The following is a 22,671-nucleotide window of genomic DNA, read 5'->3' as shown; positions in this document are numbered from 1 at the left end:
CATTAGTGGGAATAGTAATAGTAGAAGTAATACCAGTAGTGTACGTGACACATGACATACCTCTTTTGATGACCTCTGCCCTCTTCTTAATGGCATGGATAGATGACATCCCCATCCGCTTGGGCTTCCGGAAGTAGCTGATCCACTGGTCTGGTATCGGAACGTGCACCATGACATCCTCACAGGTGAAATGGGTGGGGTCCCTCTTGCCTGTGCAAGCTGGGATGAGAATGTTCGAAGAGACACGCCCATGTTTGATGGCAGAATCATATTCACTGTTGGACCACTGCACAGATGCATGGAGTATCAACTTTTAGCAAATGTCACAGAAACACCGTCATTTCAGATGTCATTGTCAAATGATAACATGAAACTGACTTAGAGATTTCTTTTCTAGCTTTCTGTATTAAATTAACAAAACAAAACAAAAATCTGGTAATGTATCTTCCCTTCAGATACATTGCATGTAAAAGACAGGCCATAGTTTAAACCTCACAGTGAAATTCAGTAGGAGCAGCACAATGTACATTTGACAATTTTTAGCACATCTACCTCATGACTACACAACAAAAACAGGAGAAAAGGCCTGTGAGCAAAACTGTACTTATGGCATTGTCCTCATTTAATCTGAATGCCAATTTTGAATGAATGTCATCTCTTGATATTATGAAAAGCAGTTCAAAGAGATGTTTGTAACAAGAGAAATACAAACTGTTGGGAAATAACAAGAGTTTTTATACAAACTGTTGGGAAATAACAAGAAACACACTGGTACATGACTTTTCCAAGAATTGCAAAATGGAAAGGCTTGCTTCCATGAAGCATGTAAAATTACTCTGAACAAGGTGTGTAAACAGTTAAGTAAAAGAGAAGAGAACAATGTTATTTTGATATACATCCCATCCAATGTATCAACTTTGAATATTGTTCACCCTATAAACCAAGTAATCTAATCATGTGTTTCATTTCCAGGACAGGGTTTGAAATTAGTGCCCTTTTGTATTTTCATCTTTAGTAACAGGTCCTTGGAAAGTACCACTGCAGACTGAATTAATGCCAAGGTCAAATGCACAGTGGATGTTTTGCTCATATCCATGAAAATGAAATTATTCCATCTACATAACATGAATAAAATTTGTTTTCTCTCTGTCTTTCTAAAATATATGCTCAACTGATCTGTTCTATCACATGGCTTACAACAGGAAAGTATACAAGCAGAGTAAGCAGGCAGAAAAAAATAGCAGCTGTAGCAGTAGGATTGTAATAGAACACAACAAAAGAGTACAAGAAAAGAGGAAGCAAAAATTAAAAAAAAGGAATGTAATGAAACTTAAGTGACACAGATTAATTCTCCCAACACACTAACACCATGTAGATAATAGACTATTCATTAAATTCAATTAAATGCCAATTATTATTTTTTTCAATTTTCATTTCATCTCATAGTAGTGTGAAATACTTCATGATTAGTTCAACTGTTGTTCAGTTGAACCTTACTGCTACATCTCATTAATACAACATTGTGCATTTCACTAGTTGACTAAAAGTGGATTACAGTATGAGTTGAACTGGATACCAACTATTTAAAATGAACTGCACTGGTGACGGCCACAGCTATGTTCAGATTGATCTAAAAGATTTTGCATCCTATTCTGACATAACATAAGTAAATTGTGGTGGACACACTGAGAGAGCTCGGCCAATGAAGGTTACAACCTTTATCTACGGTGTACATTAGCATCTATTGCCTTATTCTTTCTCCTTCTTGTTCTTTCTCTCTCTTTATCTTTCCCCTGTCTGCCTGTCTGTCTGTCTGTCTCTTTTCATCTCTCACTCACTCACATACCCATTCCATTTTTATTGCTCCCTCACACATGAAAAGGATGAAAGAAACCACTCATGTATTCTACAATCCCACCTGAAATCTAACCCATTTGAACAAACACTATCTGTGCCAAACCACTGATGTGACTCTTGAGCCTATTGAGTGTACGGTGCATTACTCAACCTCCATCACTCTTGTGGTACATAAGGTGTGAATCTTCAGTAATGGTGTATGCCCATGAATTACATTTTGAGGCCCCCCTTCATAGAAGCTTGGCAGTAATTACAATTTACAATAGTTGCGGTCACCACAGTGGCAACCGACAAATTGACTGTGAGCATTGCAGTTGAATGCTATGCCAACTACAAATTTAGTGAGTTGCTAATCATTCTGAAGTGATTTATAAAATGCCCACCTGGACATCATACTGGGTCTTCAAGCCGGCAGATTATCCCTTTAAGGGAAGAAATTTCCTATAATCATTTTTTCTTTATTTTTTGCTTAGTTGTAGACTGATAACTGTCATTAGGCAAGAAGGCACTGATCAACCAAAAAGACAGAGGGCATATGAAAACCATTAAAGCATTTTCTTTTTTTATTCCAGTGATAATACATGTGATAAAAGTAGTTCTCAGCTTAGAGACTTGAGCCTGTATCAGCCTGTCTTTCTGAAGTTGCATATGAATTAAAAAAATATCCAGCATCTAAATATGCTATACTATATCAAACCGGTGTGATTTTTATTTGACCACAACATTACAATAACATCCAAGAGTTGTAATTTATTTTGATGAGTGAAAGAGCTCTTCATGCATTACATTGTTATACGATGGATTGTCACTTTAAATAACCTGGTAGATAGTTTTGTGAAAAAGTGAAATGAGAACGAACTGTTACAATATTATATACTAACCTGGTATGAGTAGATCCACCCTGAGCTCAAGGTGAGTGCCTTCCCCAGACAGAGCCGCTTTGGCTTGCAGAGGGAGGTCCTGCTCCTCTGATGGTTGCACATGGAACTGCATTAGTCGGAACTGGCATGCATTCAGCGGCTGAAACTCAATCATGCGGGAGTCCGCAAAGACATTCTTGTTAGCGCACTTGTGGAGCTCCACGTTGTGCAGGCGAATCCAGTCGGAAGTCTTGTTTGGAATGAGGTGTTGCCTGGCAACAGCATCCAGGCCTTTGACTTGCACGTCATTGACACCAATGGCACAATCTGGACTGCTGGAGAGAAATGACAGAACATTCAGGTTGACGGTGATTGACTGCCTGGTAACTTCTCCGTCACTGTTCACGAGGCAACGGTAGTCATCGCCGACCACAACCGAAATCATGTCCTGCTGATAGTGAGCCCCGCGGTCCTGAAAGAGTGTCAATTTCATTAAGGCATCACTGATGGTGTAAACAAAGCTCCTGAATACCTTGAAGTCAAGAGAACCCAATTTCATGAGCTGCTCCAGCTTTGCTTCTTTGCTGTATCCACTGCCAATGCTCCGTCTTTCCTTGTAGGATGTGTACATGAGTTTGATAGTGTGAATTTTCCCCTTCACGTCAAACTGCTGTAGGCTTGGAAAGCGCAACTCATAACTGCACTGCAAAGGAAGTTCACGGAATGGCTCCCTCCGAGTTCTATCATTGAACAGTTGCAAGATGTTCCCTTCAGAGAGTCTTACATGAACTGGTTGCCAGTACCTGGAACCAGCAATTTTCTTCTTGTCTGGACACCTGAGCTTTAGAGGCCATCCTTCAGACAGGTCCACTGACTCACGGGGATATTCATCTTGAAAAAGCGCTGCTTTGTCACTGCTTGGGCTGGATATATTCGATTTGATGCTAGTTCTCTGCTTCAGTGGCTCCTTGGAAAAGTCTGGGACATCAAGAGATGCTGGCGGTGAGATGGTTGTTGGTGCCACAATGGCCGCCACAGGTTGCTTAGCTGCAACAGCGTGAGTTGACTGGGGAAAGCTGCTTTGTGTAGTAACTGTGTTTGGCGGGAAAAAGTGCTGCTGATGCTGCTGTGGTTGTGGCCACTGGTTTGGCTTCATGCTGGATGGACTGATGGGTTGAGAGGCAAACAAGTCTGGTGAGAGGAGGGCAGCTGTTCTTTGGTCAACTGTTTGGTCTGCTAGGGATTGCGGCAGGGGCTGAACTGCCAGGACTTGTCTTGCAGGCTGTGATGCTGCCATACTCTGCTGTGCAAGTGCTGCAGCGACAAAGCTCTCTTGTCCTTGGCGTGGGGTGAAAGGTTGGCCCACGCTCTGATCGCTGTGCATGTTTGCTCCGACTGTCATGCCTGCAAATGGGTTTCCCGGACTTGTTGACGCACGTTGAGAGTCAACCTGGGCACTGTCAGTCTCATCAAATCTCTCCCAGGTGGCACTTACATTAGGCTTTGCAGATGCACTGTCTCCTGACATTGAAACCTCTGCTAGGAATGGGTTAAAGGGGGACATAGTCCTTCGCGCTTGTGCTTCAAATTTACTATGACCATCCTGCTGTTCCTGCTTCAGTGCTTCTTGCTTAAAGGGATTACCTGTTGAAGAGGGGGTCACGTCGCCAGAACGAACAACACCCGCCACCAACATAGAAACTTCCATGTCATTTGCACGGTCAGTCATATGTATGGGAGTAGCGCTTAGCTGTTTTCCATCACCTTTCCCCTCCTCTTCGCTGGACTGCAAGCTCCCTGAAATGTTCCTGTTCACATCTCGAATGGGTGAGCTTCTTTTTTGAGCAGCCTCTTGGCCCTGTACGTCTGTCCTTTTGCTCCCAATGCTATGGCTGCCAGTGCCAAAGACTTCCAACATGGGCACTTCCGCTGGCTTTGATTTGTCAACAGACGGCGAGGTAGGAGATGGTATTGAGTTCACTGATGGCACCTCGTTATTTTTCTCCTCATTAAACTTGACCCAGTTCACAGGACTGGGTGTCCCAGTATCCTCAAAATTCCCATTGTGTGAGGGCCTCCTATCAGCAGTTACCTTCTTTGGGGTGGAGCTCACAGGAGATTTGGAGTCTGTGAACTTCACCCATCCCTCTGGAATTGGGGTGACTGTCCCTGGTTTGGGCGAAGAAGACTCCAAAGGCATGTATTCGCGGGAACTTGAAATGTTCTCGTGTGACTCAGAAAAGCTGCCCCTCGAGGAGATGACAGAGGACGCCACAGCTGAGAAGTGATCATCTGATGCCTGTGACATCACATCTGCACTGCTGTACACAGACCCACCTGCAAAAATACACAAATAATAAAAATGTTAAAAGAAGAAATAAAATTTACCATAAATACTCTCCACTGAAGGTGATAAAACAGCATAAATCCCTCACACAAAAACAGTATCAAGTCTCAAGTCTCTCATGGTATTAAAGCAAAACAAGTTACAACACTTTAAAGAGCACAGTGAAGTATTGTGTACATTCTTTCCCATGATATAGACCCTTAACTTCTGTCTAAAAAAATATCACTAAAGGTGATTAACATCTCTGCTCCAGCAGCTCACACCCCTATGAAAAAGAATTGAACCAGGGTTTGATAAAAGGTTCTGTTTGTGTACCATGTGAGTGTGTGTATGTACATAATGTATATAATGTGCAGTACTTTACGAGTACCTTGTGAGTTTGATCAGGTCTGCCATGCTCTTTCTTGTACATCCCACGTTTATGCAGAAATCCTAAATGTCACAAAGTTTTGGCAAAATGGTGGTTACCATGGCAATGCTTTTTCTGGCAAACATAAAAAACAGGTCTCCACATCTATTATATCTCAATGCCATAATGTCCACCAAATTTGATTTCAATTGCTTCAAAATTGTGGAAGTAGTTCACTCCACAAGATTTTCAAGAAACTATGCAGTTATCATGGCAATGCCTTGTTGGGTACAAACACAAAGAGTGTCTTGCATAACTACACCTATGGATCATTATACTTGCCAAATTTGAAATAAATTGCTTAAATACTGTGGAAGTAGTTCGCTCCACAAGGTTTCCATGGCAACACTTTCTCCAACAAACACAAAAACATGTCTTGCACATCTACACCTCAATGTCATCATGTACCTTGAGGTTCATCTAAATTGCTTCAAAACTATACGAGTTCGCGACGCAAGATTTGCAACAGACCGCCCGACCGACCACACGCCGACTCCAATATAAATACCCCCTTATACACTTTGTGTATGCGGGGGTATAATAATGCATGTAATTATACATGTATCCACCTTACTCTGCATACAACATATAGATCACTTCCCCCTTGATCCTCCCTCCCCTCAATGTGCACTGATTATTAGTTAACCAATTCTCAGGTTTGCATTAGCATCCTATTGACCCCAGCACACTGCGACACATCGTCTCCACTTCTTTTATCAGATTGAGGAATTATTCTTCGAATCATCTAATTAACAAAATACACTCTAAAATTCACAGCTCCGTTTCCTCACTCCCTCCCCCCTTTTCTCTGTCTCTCATAATGCAAATGTCATTGACCAAGCTAGGATGATACTTATAAAAATAAACATCAAATTAAAATTAATCAAAATAACCACAGACCTTCATGGCATGATGATAAAAAAAAATATACATATACTTTTTTTTTGTATATGAAGTCAATAATTCATACACAAATACACATCACATGATAGCGCATTGTTAAATCTATGCAAGTAGAATAGGCATACTGTGGTATATCAGGCTATTCATCGGAGTAGAATACAGTCTAAGCAGGACATTTAGCGAATGATTAGAATGAAGTGACTATGAAATGTACACGATTATCGAGTCACACACTGTCATCGATGACCATTTAGGTTTCCATTATCATTTGAAGTTTATTGTAAATATTTTTCACACATACAGATTAAGGATTGTTTCTAAGAGTCAAAAATATAGTAGTAAAGACTACAGACTTGGTTTGGTGTGCTTCTTATATCAAACTCTTCACTCCCTACCGCCTGTTCCCCCAAACACACACCCACACACATAAATATCACAACAACATTTGTATCACTGTCTATTAAATATTTTGCAGTGAGTCTGATCTAGGCTCACTGCAGTACCACATTTGATATGAAAAGACACCTCATTCATTAAAGGTAAAACTCACTTCTCAGAAGGTATCAAAATTCATCTTCAACCATTTGGAATTGGATTGCAATACCCAAGCAAAATGGTTTACTACCAAGAAATTTGTCTGGATGACACAATTTGCCAGGAAAATGAGATGATTTGGAGTAACTGACTGAGATCAAAAGTGTGACATAATATCGAATGGAGTACCCAACTTTTTATTTCTGAAGCGTTCCCCCTTCATTAGTGGGTAGGTACAGAGTTTTAAAGTGATGATCAATTACTCATGCCCCAGACATGGTAGTTCCCCACAAGTTGTATGCGATTCACTCTTGTCAGCATATCCTGCTTTCATGGCTAATATTTCAAATTTTTGTCATTACTCAACAGAAATTGTGTTACATGTATCACAACCCGTTGAGGACAGACTAATTTTGCTCCAACACGCATTTCCCATAGACACCTGCCCGAGTATACTCGGAACTCGTCCTCAACGGGTTAAGCATACATGTACGTATGTGTCCATTTAAGAGCAAATATCAACAGTTTCTGCAGGCATACGGAAACTACCCTTTACCTTTAAAAAGTATGCTCTAAATTGGTTGTACTATACACTCACTGCCCTCTGGTTAGAAAAGCCTCCCTGACTTGAAGTGGATAATGGGTCCAACATCTGCAAGGTTTACTACAATCTGAATGCCTTCATGGGAGAAATTTCTTTGGTTAAAGGCTGACGCTAGATCTGCACAGAGCAATTCATCACTTTTGAGTAGTTTAAAAAATCCACAAAACTCAGTGAGAGGTATACATACTTGTCATCTTTTCAGATAAATTTATAATGCAGCTTAATCTAAAGTTCATAATTTGATTACCTCTGTATATCCTGATGTGATATATTCACATTTCTTTATTGAGTTCATCATATTTTGGTCAATGAAAGAAATGAATGACAACAAAATAGTCCTCTTTTTTCAGCATTGTTCTGCCATGATAAACTGACTTTTTTTTTAATAGAATGTATTCCTCCCTTATGTTCGTATACAAATTGGTTTTGTAAGTTACTTATAGAAAGACATTCACTTAGCCTCTAAATCCACGGAAAATGGGCACAAAACACTAGATCTGGAAGAAATGCCATATGATACTACTCGGGGTGATCCTTTAAGGCATTCACAGGCAAAGGAATTCCAATAGTAATGACCTCCATAGTTCACCAGTCTGACTGCACCCCACTGCTACCTCAACCTCTCTATCAACTTGACTACTACTTACACATATTATGAGATCTACCTGTCACCATAACAAGCTTGCTGCAAGTAGATGGGGGTGGGGTTAATTTTCCCTTCATGCTGCTACTTAAGCCCTAATAGTCATGACCTCCACAATTCATCAGTCATTCGGCACAATCCACTGCCATTTAAATCTTGCTATCATTAAAGAGGAACACTGCCTGCCAGCATGGAGTTTTGCCTGTGATCAATGAAGAATTGCTTGAAATAGGGGCAATGGGGTTAAGCATTACACTCATGCTGCCAGTGCCACTTGGGCAGAGTAGTCATGACCTCTGTAGGTCATCATTCCTTCTTTATACCCTACCCTCATACAGTTGAACCTCTCGTATCCGGACAAGTCGGGACCGGGGCTTATCCGGATAAAGGATTTGGCCAGATACGGGAGACTCAATGCTTTAAATACATGTCATACACATGTACTGATGTAGCCCATTGTAGTACCACATGTAGTAATGTGTATACTGCAACCTTTTCATTGTTACACTCAGTAACAGACCCAAAAATAGAGGTTCGTGTTTGCAAGAATGAAATCATTTTCTTTTATAAATTCTTGGGATGATTTACCTAAATAATTATTAAGAAATGTATCAAGTACCGGTACATGTAATTCATGTGTGTTTGTGTAGGAGTTCTCAAGGAGTTGGGAATCCCCCTTTCCTCCTGTAATTATTTTTTTTAAAAATCACGGCGAGATTGCGTCCGTATAATAGAGAGATCCGGATAAAGGGAGGCCGGATAAGAGAGGTTCAACTGTACTTCAATCTTTCTCCAATTGGACCAATACCTACCTATTACTACAGGGTTCTGCCTATCACCACCGCAGGATTACTGCAGTCTGCAAGTGGGAAAGGGGTGGGATGGGGCTAGATAACCAGTTCATACTACTGCTGGAGCTCAGTTATCCTTATGATATATTCATACTGAATGAGGACAATAGTGATAAAGATAATAATATGAACACTTGTTTTCTGCCAGTATCCATCATGAACAGATGCTCAAGGCCTAGAGAAAGGCTGACAGAAAATATGAAGAGAAATCAGAGAGAAGGGATGAAGGAAACATTTACAAAAATGCTTGTTTAGATGCTGTGATGACTTCCTGAAGAGCACAAATACATTGAAGGACTGGAAAAAAAAAAAGAAAAAAAAATGAAAACATCTTCCTCAATCGTTGGGGTTTCATGTATGAGTGATTTATTTATGCCTACATTTGAGAATACCTTACTTTGTTCAAATGCGCAATACAAATTAAGATAATTGCTATATTAGAGCACATATGTAGGTGTTTCTGTAAAGTTAATGTGAATGCTAAAATGAAAGAGTACTGAGACATTTTACATGTTAGTATTGAATGTAATAATGTCTTGAGACTTGAACTTTTGGATGCCAACCAGGAAATGAGAACAGATCTATGCATTGATACTGCGACAATCACATACTGCCCATTACTGGCATGTGAGGTTTGGCACTAAACACTCGGTTCAGCCATGGAGCTACATCAGCTCCATGGCTGAGCCAAGTCCAGTAACAACACCCTGGCCAAGACTCACAGGACATTCATATTGGAGCCAAAGAGTGGGCCTAAGCCTAGACCATGCCAAGACGGAGCAAAGACCGATTCCAGGTTGTGTAGCAATGTGCATCCTTGGTGGTAACAAGGACATTGATAATTAGCAACAAAGCTTGGCCCATGCCTAGACCAAGTCCACATGTCCTGGCCTATATATAGTGTACTAACCAGTGTGCACCCTAACACTTGCTCACAAAGATGGGAATATGGCAGGGGACATGGAACGGAACTCTGTTTCATCGTAAAACACTCTGTAATGATTGCAATATATGCAGTAACTGCATCCAACCAGGGAGCAGGTGGGCCAAAACCAATCAATTCTGAGCAGTGTACTGTTTTGGGTTTTGTTTTTTGTTTGTTTGTTTGTTTTTTGGTATTGTATGGGAAATGCTTATGCTGTTAAAATGGAGTTCCAATAACTTAAAGGGATGGTACAGTATTGGTGGAGATGAGAATTGGGCTTTTAACTTTTTGCGAGATACCAAGAAAACACTTATGATGTAGTACAGAGCATACCTTTTAAAGAGGAATTCAAAGTTTATTTGATGAAAATCGGGTTTGAAATGACTGAAACAAAGTAAAACAAAGCGATTATAATAAAGTGTGGGTCCCACACTTTATTAGAATCGCTCTTTTTTCGATATCTCTGCCATTTCAAAACCAATTTTCATGAAATAAACGTTAAATTCCTCATAGAATCATGTGCTCTTTCATATTTCATAAGAGGTTTTTCATTATTTCACCACAAAAATGTTAGAAACCTGAAATTAGGTCTCAACCAAAACTGTACGATCCCTTTAAGCTACTTGTATCTCTAAAAGAAATGGGGCCCTTGGGTCTCGCATCTACAAATTTGTCAGGTGCATGGAGACAGGTGTTGATTCAGTGAGTGTGTTTCTCCCCTTCTCTCCCTCTCTGTCTCACACTTTCTTTCCCTTTCTTTCAACTTCCCAATTTACTCCTCTTGCCTTCACCTCCTCAAAACTTATGTGTTCTTAATATTCCTTCACTTTACTTTATTTTGTTGCTTCTGTTAATATATAATACTGTTTAGGATAAGTGACTAAAAACTCTTCTACATGTATGATTAGTGCACAACGGTAAGAAAAAATTAGGTCTGTACCACGGAAATTAGGCAACTTTACCTATAAAGCAGTGCGCAAAATGAAGCGCTAGTGACTGTTTACTCAAGTTTTAGGTTCAGAGTGTGACACTGTTTAAATTTTGATGTCCAGGAACCAACGGACAATACAATTTGTAGGTGAGTTACGGCTGGAGGAACACACTAAGATTACACACAGTAGATCCCAATGCACTGACTATGGGTCAAACAAATAACATTTGGTAAAGGTACAAAGGTCTGCACACATTTAATGCATTTCTCTCGGGATAAAAAGGAGCTGTTAAAGTCAAAGCCTTCTTTTTTAAAGACAAAATTCAGTAGACAAATTTAGAAATAATAAGACACTTTGGGATAGTATCATGCTCACACTAAAATCTTTATTCGGTTCAACTGATCACTGATCATCAGAGAAAATGGTATAATATGGTTGCCAATATAAACAAAGTGATAAAGGACAACAACATGGAATTTTTCTCTCCCAGAAAGAATATAAGACCCCCTCCCCTCAAAGCAAAAAATGCCATGTACATCTCACATGAAAGTCCACGAACAGTCATTACCGCCCAAGGATTCTGGAACTTACTGCCACTACCACATACCTATTGTGGTGAATTCTCCATATGTACGAGTAACCTTGTGCATTGTTACACATGGCTCTGTACCCTTCTGTGGTTTATTGTTGATCCAATTACACACCTTTGTGTTCAAGTAAATAGTGGTAAAGCCATTCTGGCCTGTTGCCCAAACGAATTGGGTAAGTATGTGCTACAAATAACAATTTAAGGATGCATGTACACATTTATAAATTGGATCATACTCATATTCAAAGCACATGTACATCATGGCTCAACCAAAAACGTAAAAAAAAAAAAAAAAAATCACTGACACACCATATTATGCTAGCTCTGTATACATGTGACAGTAACTAGCAAACCTCGCTACTCTGAACCTAAGCACACAAACATTCTGTGAATGAATATCATCGTACGTAGTAGTCATGGTTGGTAACGGGGAGGGGGGGGGGATGGGGATCTGAAACATGCACCCCAGTAATATGTTCTGGAAACATTAGTTGGACAATCCAATCTGAAACTGACGACAGACAAAATCTGAGATGGAATGTTGCAGCCCAAGAACACCGAGGTGTGCACTTCAGGGGGCACAAGTTGATTGTGTCACAGCAAGTGCACACTGTACTTCTGGCTCTTTCGACGCTGCAGGAGTCCGTGCCAATCTCTTCACCCACCAGCAGGAGTTAACATGATTGTAATACTGGGCAGAGGGGAGTTCACCAGCAAATCATGACAGGGCAGCAGCATGCCATGAGCATATCCACAGAATTAAATGCGAGCAAACATTCCATATATATAGCTTCATGGATGTGAGCAGCATGAGGTCTTTTTTTTTTTTTTCAAGATCATGATACTGATAGCAGTTTGCACACAATGTAGCTCAGAAGAGCTTGTGAAGTTATGTGTGTAGGCATATTCTCTAATTCTAGTCAGAGCAATATTGTGACCTACACCTTATCTTTTCTATCTTAATTTTGTTTTTTGCCCATCTATTCATTGATTTTACATATTCCCTAGTAATAATATACAAATGACGCACAGGATAGAGTGTGTTAGTGGAGATGTAGCGTACTCGAGGGTATTTACAATTGTGAAACATGCACGAGGCGAAGCCAAGTGCATGTTGCACTACATTGTAAATACCCGAGAGTGAGCTGCATCTCCACTAACGCCACGGAATAATCCTGTGCATCATTTGTTTTATAAAATGGGTCGAAAACTAACAGCATTTTTCACGTACCTTTGTGGATCAAGATGTCCGAAAATGTTCGTCCCAAACATTTACGCACGTCGCACTCGGAAATCCTGCACATAATACGTATGCCACACATGTTATGCACACAAGAAAGGCCGGCCGGCAGCCCGAACTAGAAGTTGTTTACAGGATTGACAGCGCGTATAGTAGCGCGCGACGCACTTGTAACTGATTGAGTGCGCACTGCTAGTGCAAACATTGTGACGTCGGCCGTGGATGTTAGTGAGAAATTAATACAAGCACATGTGACTCATTTCAGCGCTTCCAATTGGCTACATTCTTGAACCCATTTTATAAACTTAATTAAATCATGAGTTTGTAGGAGCAAGTAATCAAACTAGAATCATGAAATTGAAATCACAGTCATTTCAAATTCTAATCCATTTCACTAAAATCACAGTATTGCTGACGACCTTTATGAATTGAGCAGAGCTTACATGAACTTCCAACCACTTCTGTCAATAAACCATGCGCCACACATGTTGTCGTTCACACAGTCGCCGTGGACGACTATAATTAATACCCCCGAAACCCACGAAACGTTTTGAATTTTCAACTGTCATCGAGGCAGTGCGAATCGGGCGTTCTCATTTTCACCAAAATTTCACCTTCTCATATCTCCGCTATACATCAACCAGAATCGCTCAAACTTTTAGTATCGATGCAAAATGATGATTTCTATTCACATACGAAAAATCACGAGAAACGATTGAAAAATTTTTATGTAATTCAACATTTCATGTTTCGCTGTCTCGGAAAACTACCCTCCGATTATTTCCAGACACATCTGGTCGCACCACTAAATATTCATAAAACTTAACATACATTACTATATTCATAAGACATGGGCGGACGTTAGCAGAGTGCTGTTCGCTTTGCCAAAGACCTATTTTTGAAGTTACGAGTGAAAATGAATGAGGTATCTTGTCACAATTCTCAAATTGTGTGGGAGCAGCAAAGGAGAATAATGACGTCATATTCTAAGAAAAACTGATTTGCGCTTGCGCTATGAATGGACTTTCCCATGCTGCTTCGATCCAGCGAGCTGACTGGTCAATGCATACTGCGGTACTGTGCGATGCAAAGTGACTGCTGCAGATGCCTAGTACACACTGTACATGCATGAGAGTGGGCCGCGGGGTGTCTATAAGTAGCAGAGTGCTACTGGGGACTTCGCCACCTCATAAACAACCACTTACTTTATCAGAACTGGCTTATTAAAAAGAAAGAAGCAAAAATGTGAATATCTACCAGCTATGATACCAGTTCTGCTCCATTTTGGAATATTTTATCGTCGTTATATAAACAAGGTAATGTAATGGCAGGTTAAAATGAGGTTTTTATTTTTCATAACTGTTTGGATTATCAAAAAATATGAATTGATAGTAAAGTTACAGCAGTTTTGCTGCGACACTCTTCTAGCGGTTTTTGTGCGAAACGTGTTCATTCAAGAGGAATGCGAGGTCACGTCAAAATGAAAACGGCGAGTTAATTGCACCTGTCCGCTGCGATTGCACACTGCCACTTGATTCATACATTGTAGCTGTCACCACTGCACTCCCGAACTCAAACTTTTGATTGATATGGTATGGAGGATTATAATAGGCCACACCTCCTTTGAGAATTCATATTCAAAGCACAGTTTCCCAGGTACTGTGAGTTGGGTATTCTAATCATTTGATTTTTCTCTAGTTTGTGTAGCGACCACACTTAGTGAACTATCTGTAGCAAAAGGGCAGATAGGCAAGTTGACACTAATAATTGATTGCCTTGTTTCAGAGAGCACCATGCAGTATCAAAGTGTCCATCATTTATTTACTAGTCCACAATAAATATGTGAATTTCATAAACATCATATTGGTGACTAAAGAGGAGCCTAATCAAATTAGACTTAAAGGACAAGTTCACCTTCATAGACATGTGGGTTGAGTGAATGCAGCAATATTAGTAGAACACATCAGTGAGAGTTTGAGGAAAATCGGACAATCCATTCAAAAGTTGTGAATTTTTGAAGTTTCTGCTCAGTGACGGCTGGATGAAAAGACGAAGTAAGCTTGTGATGTCACATGAGTACAACGATATAAAGAAAGAATAAAGAAAATTCAACATATTTCCATTTTTCTCGCATAACAAAAGAACACTTGACTTCTCTCTTTCAGAAGGCAGGGGGATGCATTACCCTTAACATACGTCAGTAGCAAGTTGAAGAAATGTGCATTTTATTCAAAAAGTAAAGTTTTGTGAAATTCTCTTTTTATTTTCCTTATATCTAGTTGTACGCATGTGACATCATACACTGTAGTAGTCTTCTCATCCAGCAGTGACTGCGCAGATACTTAAAATATTCATAACTTTTGAACGGATTGTCCAATTTTCCTAAAACTTTCACTGATGTGTTCTACTAATATTGCTGCATTCTCTCAATCCTAATGAAGGTGGACTTGTCCTTTAATTATGTGCCTGCAACTGTAAACATAAAGGCCCGAATTCACAAAGGTGGTACAATTGAAACCATGGTTTCAACCATCCCCAAAGAGTGTAGTTTTTGTATGGGGTGCCAAGCGTCGCATGGCCTATTTCGTTACGAAATCAGTCATTTTGTTGAACCGAACTACGATCTTTGTCTATGGTTTAAACCATGGTTTCACTTGTACCACCTTCGTGAATTTGGGCCAAAGTGTATGATGCACACCAATGACAGGGGTGCTAACATTACAATCAACATCATGGAGATTCTAAAGAGCAGCAATCACAGAAATGATGGATGGTGTGTGTATACACACATCTCAGTTGGCAAAAATTATTTTATATTCTGTTACCAGGATATGAAGAGATAAGTTTTATGGGAAGCCCCCTGTAGAATCAGCTCTAGAAACTTTGGCTGTGTTTATCATCTTTCCCTTGTTTGAAACACATTCAAATACCCTCAAGAGCTACAAAACTAGAAATGTCACTATGGGGACTGGTACATTTGTATGCCTCCATCATAATGCATGATTCTCCTAACAGGTCTATACAGTAGTATGTCTTGACAACGTGTCATGACAGTTTCATCTAATTTGCAAAATATGAAAATTTAGCAATGACATGTTTGTCATTGTAAATGTGTTGAGTGTTCACTTTCCTTGAACTACTGTAGGTCTAATTGTATGAATGGCTACATTTTCGAAGAAAGCATGTACAATTTTGTATTTGGGGATTTGAACGAAGTGTGATACACAGACATTTCTTTTTAGCTATCTGTCATGTTTGTGTAATCATTGATTTCTTGTCTTCACCCAATATTACAATTTCTGTAATTTGTTTTCTTGGTGGAATTGAACAAATAAAATTGAATTGAATTGAATTGCATTGAAAAAAGTGTTGAAATTTAACAGATCAAGTTAACATGACTGAAATCTCTTACAGCTAGAAAAAAAATCTTCATTCTTTTTCTACTATTTTAAGAAATACTTGCTTGCAGGCTTAATGTTGAAGCTTGACCCAGTCAGATTCACATTTCTCCTCCAAATAAAGATAATTATAACATATGCAGCCATGTAAACCTTTAGGAAAACTGTTCTACATGTAAAAAACTTTGTTAATTAACAACAGAACAAAACATTAGTATACATTTCAAGGTGCAAGTATAACTTTTTTTCAAACCACTTGCCCAGTAAGGCAAGAAGATTTTCAAATTGTTGCAGAACACTTGCCAAGCATGAATTTTATTTGCCCGATAAGAAAGTCCAAAGATATATGAACATGATATAGAAAATCACTTATAAGTCAAAGGGCTTGATAAGTCACCATTACTTTCATAAACAGCACATGTGCAAAGTAACAAACTTGGTTCAGTAGAGTGTTGGTGTTGGATTGCGTTGAGACTTCTTCATGTATGAGTTGGGAAGTAAAGGTGGCTTCAAAACATTTTGCTTGCCCAATTCAGGCAAGTATTCTTTCTCATTGTTCCAAAAACACTTGCCCGACTTAGAATTTTACTTGCCCCGGGCAATCAGGCAAGTGCTTATGCACATCCTGCATTCTAATCCAAGTCAAGTCACTCAAGTCCTACATACTCGGTGTTTATACCTGTTTAGCATACAGTGGGTGATTTCAGATGCTGATGCTGGTTATTTCTCCCACCCATCCCATGTGAAATCAAGCCTCAACACAAACAATCATATTGAAGCAAGCCATAATGATCATAGTTATAGATCCCCAACGCTAGTGTTACCTTCACACAAGGAAAGTGTGCTCAAATTTAGTGACCCCCCCCCCAAAAAAAAAAAAAAAGTTTTTTTAAAGTCAAATGTGAAAAGATGCAGTCTTGAATGATTTCTTCTAAACTTGTCTAAAAAGTGATATAAAAGAGAGATCGAACAGCCACAAATTTCTAAGCATCTCCAAACTACAACGATTTTTATTTTGCTCCCGGACATAGATTTATGTCGCCATGTACTGACATGATCTATATTGCATGTGTACATTTTCCAGGGGTGGCTATTGCAGTAGCATGTACATATACTGTAGACTAGGCATGATACAGAGAGTAACTGAACTTGATGTAAGTGGGGACGACATGTATCAATGGACGTGAATGTGAGTAAGTACTGCACATAGTTTTTAACCAAGTTGAAATTGCAAATTTGACAATCCCTAGTGGAATTATAACTTTCTTTTTATCGAATATATATGGCAGGTTTGCTACCAAATCGGTATAATATTATTAGAAACAAATTGGTACCAATGGGTAGCTGAATTAAATCTCTAAAAGACGGGAGTCTCCCACTCAAATCAGTAGAGTTGGCAAGTATGCCTCCAGCTAACAAAAAGAATTAGGAAAAAGTTTACCTAACTCAGTTCAGCATATTGGGCTCGTCATACAATGTTTATCATTGATCTACCTGCTACTGTACATTGTTGTTGTTGTTGCTGTTTTCTTCTGGAAAGCATGAGAAAATGATTGCTAGGCAGGTGATAGGTTGCTGGGGAGTGAGACTCAAGCCATAGGCCTAAGACTTGGTAGGTTTGGTCAAGACAGACAGACAAACGATATCTAAACAAACATTGCATAACACACTACTACTGGAACACAGGCTAATAATCTGGGACATGTAACATTAACAGACATCATCCCAGTCTTGGCCAGTATTGGAGTGGCCTAGGCTTGCTCACGCGCATGCTCAAGCTGACAAGCCTGTTCACGACGAACCAGGCTGGCCAGAAAATACACAAAAACTGCCAATGATGGGTGGTGTCAGTCTGTTTTAGAATCTCCAAAATTGCGGCAATATTTTGCAGCGAAATTAATTTGAATTTGTGTTTTTCAAAGAAAAAAAGATATTTGTATGAATTTTAGTAGGGATTAGGCATAAACATTCATCAATGAATGATACACGCCTTAAAATTAAAAAATCAACAACAACAACAAACAACGAAATCCCACACAGATGTAAACCGTTGAGAACGAGTCCCGAGTAAACTCGGGGCTGGGGTCTATGGGAAATGCGTGTTGTAGCAAAATCAGTCCGTCCTCAACAGGTTAATACTACGTCATACTACAAACATCCATGTACAAGGTACCTGGTAGTACAATATATCGACTGAAAGATCGGTCTTCGTCTGTATACTGGTCGTCAGGGATATGGTCCACAGAGAATATGTTTGATTCCACGGAATTCCCTCCGGAGGAGAGCCATAAATGTCAAAAAATGATGAAAAAACAAAACAAAACAAAATTCCTCCAGACAGACTGATTTTTTTCTGTCTAGATCTATAGACACAATATTATACTGCCCGATGCCCTGGTTGTCTGATATTCTGCCTGTGTTGGCACAGTATGACGTCCTTCTACATTGACCACTGTTCCAAGCACTACATACCCTTCTATTAGTATTTGTACCAGCATTTCATATCCTTGACACAGCAACTGCACATGCTCAAATACATTTCAATGGAGAGCTCTTGACTGTATTTTAGTATGCTGCTGTATTTAATACAGAGACTCCAACTCTCCCGTTTTCGACGGGACATCTCCCGCCGAAAACCTACTTTTTGCAAAATCTCCTGTTCTCCTGCTGGAGATTTAATTTCTCCCGCCCTGTCTCTTTGTCTCCCGTTGGAAAGGATTTCTTACTTATTTCTGTCGTATGTTGAAAAAATAAGATAGCACCAGAGAGCATGTAGAACCCTAAGAACTTCGCGCTTCGCACACATCCACTTTGAGTCTCCCGTTTGCAAAGGGTTTCAGGCGGGAGAATCTCCAGATCAGAAGGTGCTTTGGGTTGGAGTCTCTGTTAATATTAGGTACCTACCAGGTATATTTCAAGATGGCTGAGCCTTGTCCTTGATATGGGCTCTCGTTCTGGGCTCCCGGTTTGCTTTGGTTTGGATTTTTGTTGTTTTTTCGTGCTCAGGTCGTGTGATCTGAAGTTTTAAAAAAAAAGTTTGACGAATGGGAGAATTTGGGGTGAAGTTTGTTTGTTGGTTTGTTTTCCAGTTTGTTTTTCGTGCACACAAGTTGTATTCATCTTCGTGATAGGCTGCATTAGCCCTTTGAAGATTATAGAAGAAGAAGAAGAAGAAGAAGAAGAGATCTACGTCCACAACGATGCATGCAATGTAACCGGCGCAGCGCTCCTGTGCTGTCCAGTCCTGTTGTACTTACCCGTGTGCTGCGGGACCACTGCTGGGCGATGTTGCCCCACCTCGTTGCCGCCGCCAGTGGCAGTGGGTGTGAACGTACTCGAAGACTCCTCGAACTTCACCCACGCTTGGGAGTTGTTTGGTCTGTGACCAGCACCGCCCGAATTCACGGCTTTGGTGGTCGTGGCAGCTGGTCCATTGGAGGAAGCCACCGCCGCTGGGGCAGAAGCATCCCCATCTTCATCGAATGATATCCACCCCGACATCGTGAAATCGTCACATTTTCAAACACGTAGATCTAGTCGGAATTTCAGAAGTACATGCACCTCACTGCACTGCCTCCCAGCATCTGTCTTGGCAAAATAAGGTCGGTGGTATGCAATCGCATCATCCGGGTATCTATTCACACATGTACATAAGAATTCGCGATTGCCGAGAGGTACTAGGTGGGCATGCAAAATGACACGCTGTATGTGCACGCTTCGTACACACGTAAACAACAGCTGCCACTGTGTGTATGTGTGTATGTGTGTGTGTGCTTGTGTATAGTGGTAATCATTTAGCAAACCCCTGTTGTTGTTCTTTTTTTTTTTCTCACTACGCTTCGACACAAAAACAGTGCGAGTGTGTTCAGAGGCGGCTCATATCAGGAGGACCAGCGAACAGGTGCATGGGGCCTGTTACAAGGATCGCATGGCACGACAAAACGAAGGTGTGGATTGACCTGAAGCGTTCATTCTTCATCATTGTAGAAAGCAAGATTCGAATTATTCATTGTGTAGATTAATTACTTTTCCTCCTTATTTGATAACTACAAGGATTATTCTTCTCGTCATACACCACTTTGAATGAATAATTATACCTCTTCACTCCCTTACATGAAAGTCAAATAAAGTGTTCAAGCGCACACTCCCTTACATGAAAGTCAAATAAAATGTTCAAGCGAACATGATTGATATTGACTTTTCAGTTAGAAATCCTGATCCAGAAAATAATTACTTCAAAAGGTAAAATACTCTTCACTTGTACTGGACCAAAGAACAAAAGATAAAGACGGTCTTTTTTCGGCAGTTTTTTGGTTTTCCTGCATGTTGTAATATATAGGGTTACATTTCTCATTTTCTTCCAGTGCCTTGCATAATACTGTGACCGAAGGTCATTGTATTCAAGTAGGAATGCGTGTTCTTAATTTTTTTTGACGGATTAAAAGAACAAAACGAAATTGGTCTCTCAACTGGTATCTTCAAACGGAATATTAGAAGATGCATTAAAGGAAACCAAGACCCAAAGAGAAACATGGATTGAGTGAAAGCAGCAATATTAGTAGAACACATCAGTGAAAGTTTGAGGAAAATTGGACAATCGATGCAAAAGTTATGAATTTTTAAAGTTTTGGTGTTGGAACTGCTGGATGAGGAGACTACTAGAGGTTATGATGTCATGTGTGGACAACAATATAAAGAAAATATAAAGGGAATTCCACAAAAATTCACTTTTCTACCATAATGAAAGAGCACTTGACTAACCGCTTTCAGAAAGCAGGGGGAAAAATTGCTGCCCTTAACTATGTCAGTATCAAGTTGATGGAATATGTAATTTTTGTGAACAATGAATTTTTGTGGAATTCCCTTTTCTTTTTGTTGTTGTCCACACATGACTTCATAACTTCTAGTAGTCTCCTCATCCAGCGGTTCCAACATCAAAACTTTAAAAATTCCTAATTTTTGCATCCGAATTGTCCGATTTTCCTCAAACTTTCACTGCTGTGTTTTACTAATGTTGCTGCTTTCACTCAATCCACATTTCTCTTTGGGTTTTGGTTTGCTTTAAAGAATCCTTTCAAAAATTATGATTTTTTTTTTTCTTGTTGAAGTTTCAGTGTCACGCATCGCTGGATGAAAAGACTACCACTGCGCATGCCACATGGTAGAACCAAGGAGGTACATTGCACTAGTACCTCCTTGGCAGAACGATACTAGGGTGCCTACAGAAAGAAAAATAAAGAAAATTCATGCACATATTTTCACTTTTCTTGCATAATAAAAGAGCTCTTAACTTGCCTCTTTCAGAAGACAGGAGAAATAACATTACCCTTTTAATACGTCAGTTACAAGTCGAGGGAATATACAGGGTCTATACTTTTTAAAACAATAGATTTTGAGAATTCTCTTCTTTTTTTTTTGTCATAAACTATAGTATATAATAAGTCTTCTCATCCAGCAGTAACTATACGCAGAAATTACGGCATTAATTTTGAACCTATTGTCTATCTTTTTTTTTTCAAACTTAAAATGCCATTGTTCTACGAAGATTGTTGCATTCAATTTGTCTTGGGGTCTCTGACGTGCATAAGAATGTTATATAACAATAAGTATAGCATTTCAAATATTTTTACTAAACAATGTGATATTGATTATATCTTATGCACATCATTCTATTTATATTCAATTTGATGATGTTATGATCCCAGCAGCATTACGAACCCCCATTACGCTGTAAATCATATAATCTTCATTACATCAGACATTTTGTATAACATTGTATATTACCAGAAGTGCATTGAATTTTGTTGCATTGCAATAAAAGCTGTTTAAAAAATGATGTCAAAGGAAAGGCGAGTACATTTTTGCCGGATTATCGACTGGAAGCATTATTCTTTTTCATTTATTGATTTTAATATCGTAACATCCGATGAAAATGTGGTCCAGTGAAGTGCCCCCCCCCCCCCCTAAAAAAAAAAGAGTATGCCTACAAACAACTGAACCATTTATGAAAACTGGCTATAGTATAGGCCTAGCTGATATGAGCTAAATATCCTGAACCATCTTGTGAAAAATGACAACCGGCATACAAACAAACAAGCAATGTATGAGATAAAAGGCAATGAAGATGTAATCACGAAAACTCTTCCATTGCCGTTAACGTTATATCTGACTTCCTTGGTTATTGATTGAGTATACCATAACATTTTCGTTTAATAAGTAACAATTTATATCACTTACAACTCTATAAATTTCCCTTTAAATCGTGTGTTTTTTTTTAATCTTCTAAAGATTTGTCAATGCAGATCAACAGGATACGTGTATAGGGTTATTCTATGAGGTGATGACACCATTTTCAAGGCACGTCATCTGCTGGAGTGGTATGACAAATAAAAATACTAAAGAGAAACTTTGAATAACAATTATCATAAACCTGATTATTTTCATTGCATTTCAATGGAATCTCATTGCTATTTGACTATCTCTTAACCCTAACTAGGCCGGGCTATTTAGGTAGTTGATAGAGCCGGGGGGAGCCCCCCCCCCCCCCTTCAGATCTCGGCCGTCGACTGCGCGATCGCG

At 39.5% G+C, this 22,671-nt stretch overlaps 1 protein-coding gene across 1 annotated transcript in view; it reads right to left on the bottom strand.

Annotated features, from left to right (window-relative positions):
* Positions 1–19,694, bottom strand: part of LOC139718244 (uncharacterized) — a 38,995-nt gene extending 19,301 nt beyond the window's left edge. Inside the window, exons 1-3 of the mRNA XM_071629726.1 lie at positions 19,350–19,694; positions 2,739–5,054; positions 61–219 (exon numbers count right to left, since the gene is read on the bottom strand). Of these exons, the coding sequence (XP_071485827.1) occupies positions 61–219; positions 2,739–5,054; positions 19,350–19,593 (2,719 nt within the window). The 5' untranslated portion in view covers positions 19,594–19,694. The remainder of the gene's footprint in view (positions 1–60; positions 220–2,738; positions 5,055–19,349) is intronic.
* Positions 19,695–22,671: the final 2,977 nt, after the last annotated feature.

Source organism: Diadema antillarum, unplaced genomic scaffold (genome assembly GCF_040938485.1).
Source record: "Diadema antillarum isolate AM-2024a unplaced genomic scaffold, OU_Dant_1.0 scf00000091, whole genome shotgun sequence".
Taxonomy (NCBI): domain Eukaryota; kingdom Metazoa; phylum Echinodermata; class Echinoidea; order Diadematoida; family Diadematidae; genus Diadema; species Diadema antillarum.
The sequence above is the reverse complement of the archived record's forward strand: the minus strand, read 5'-3'. Positions and strand labels throughout refer to the sequence as shown.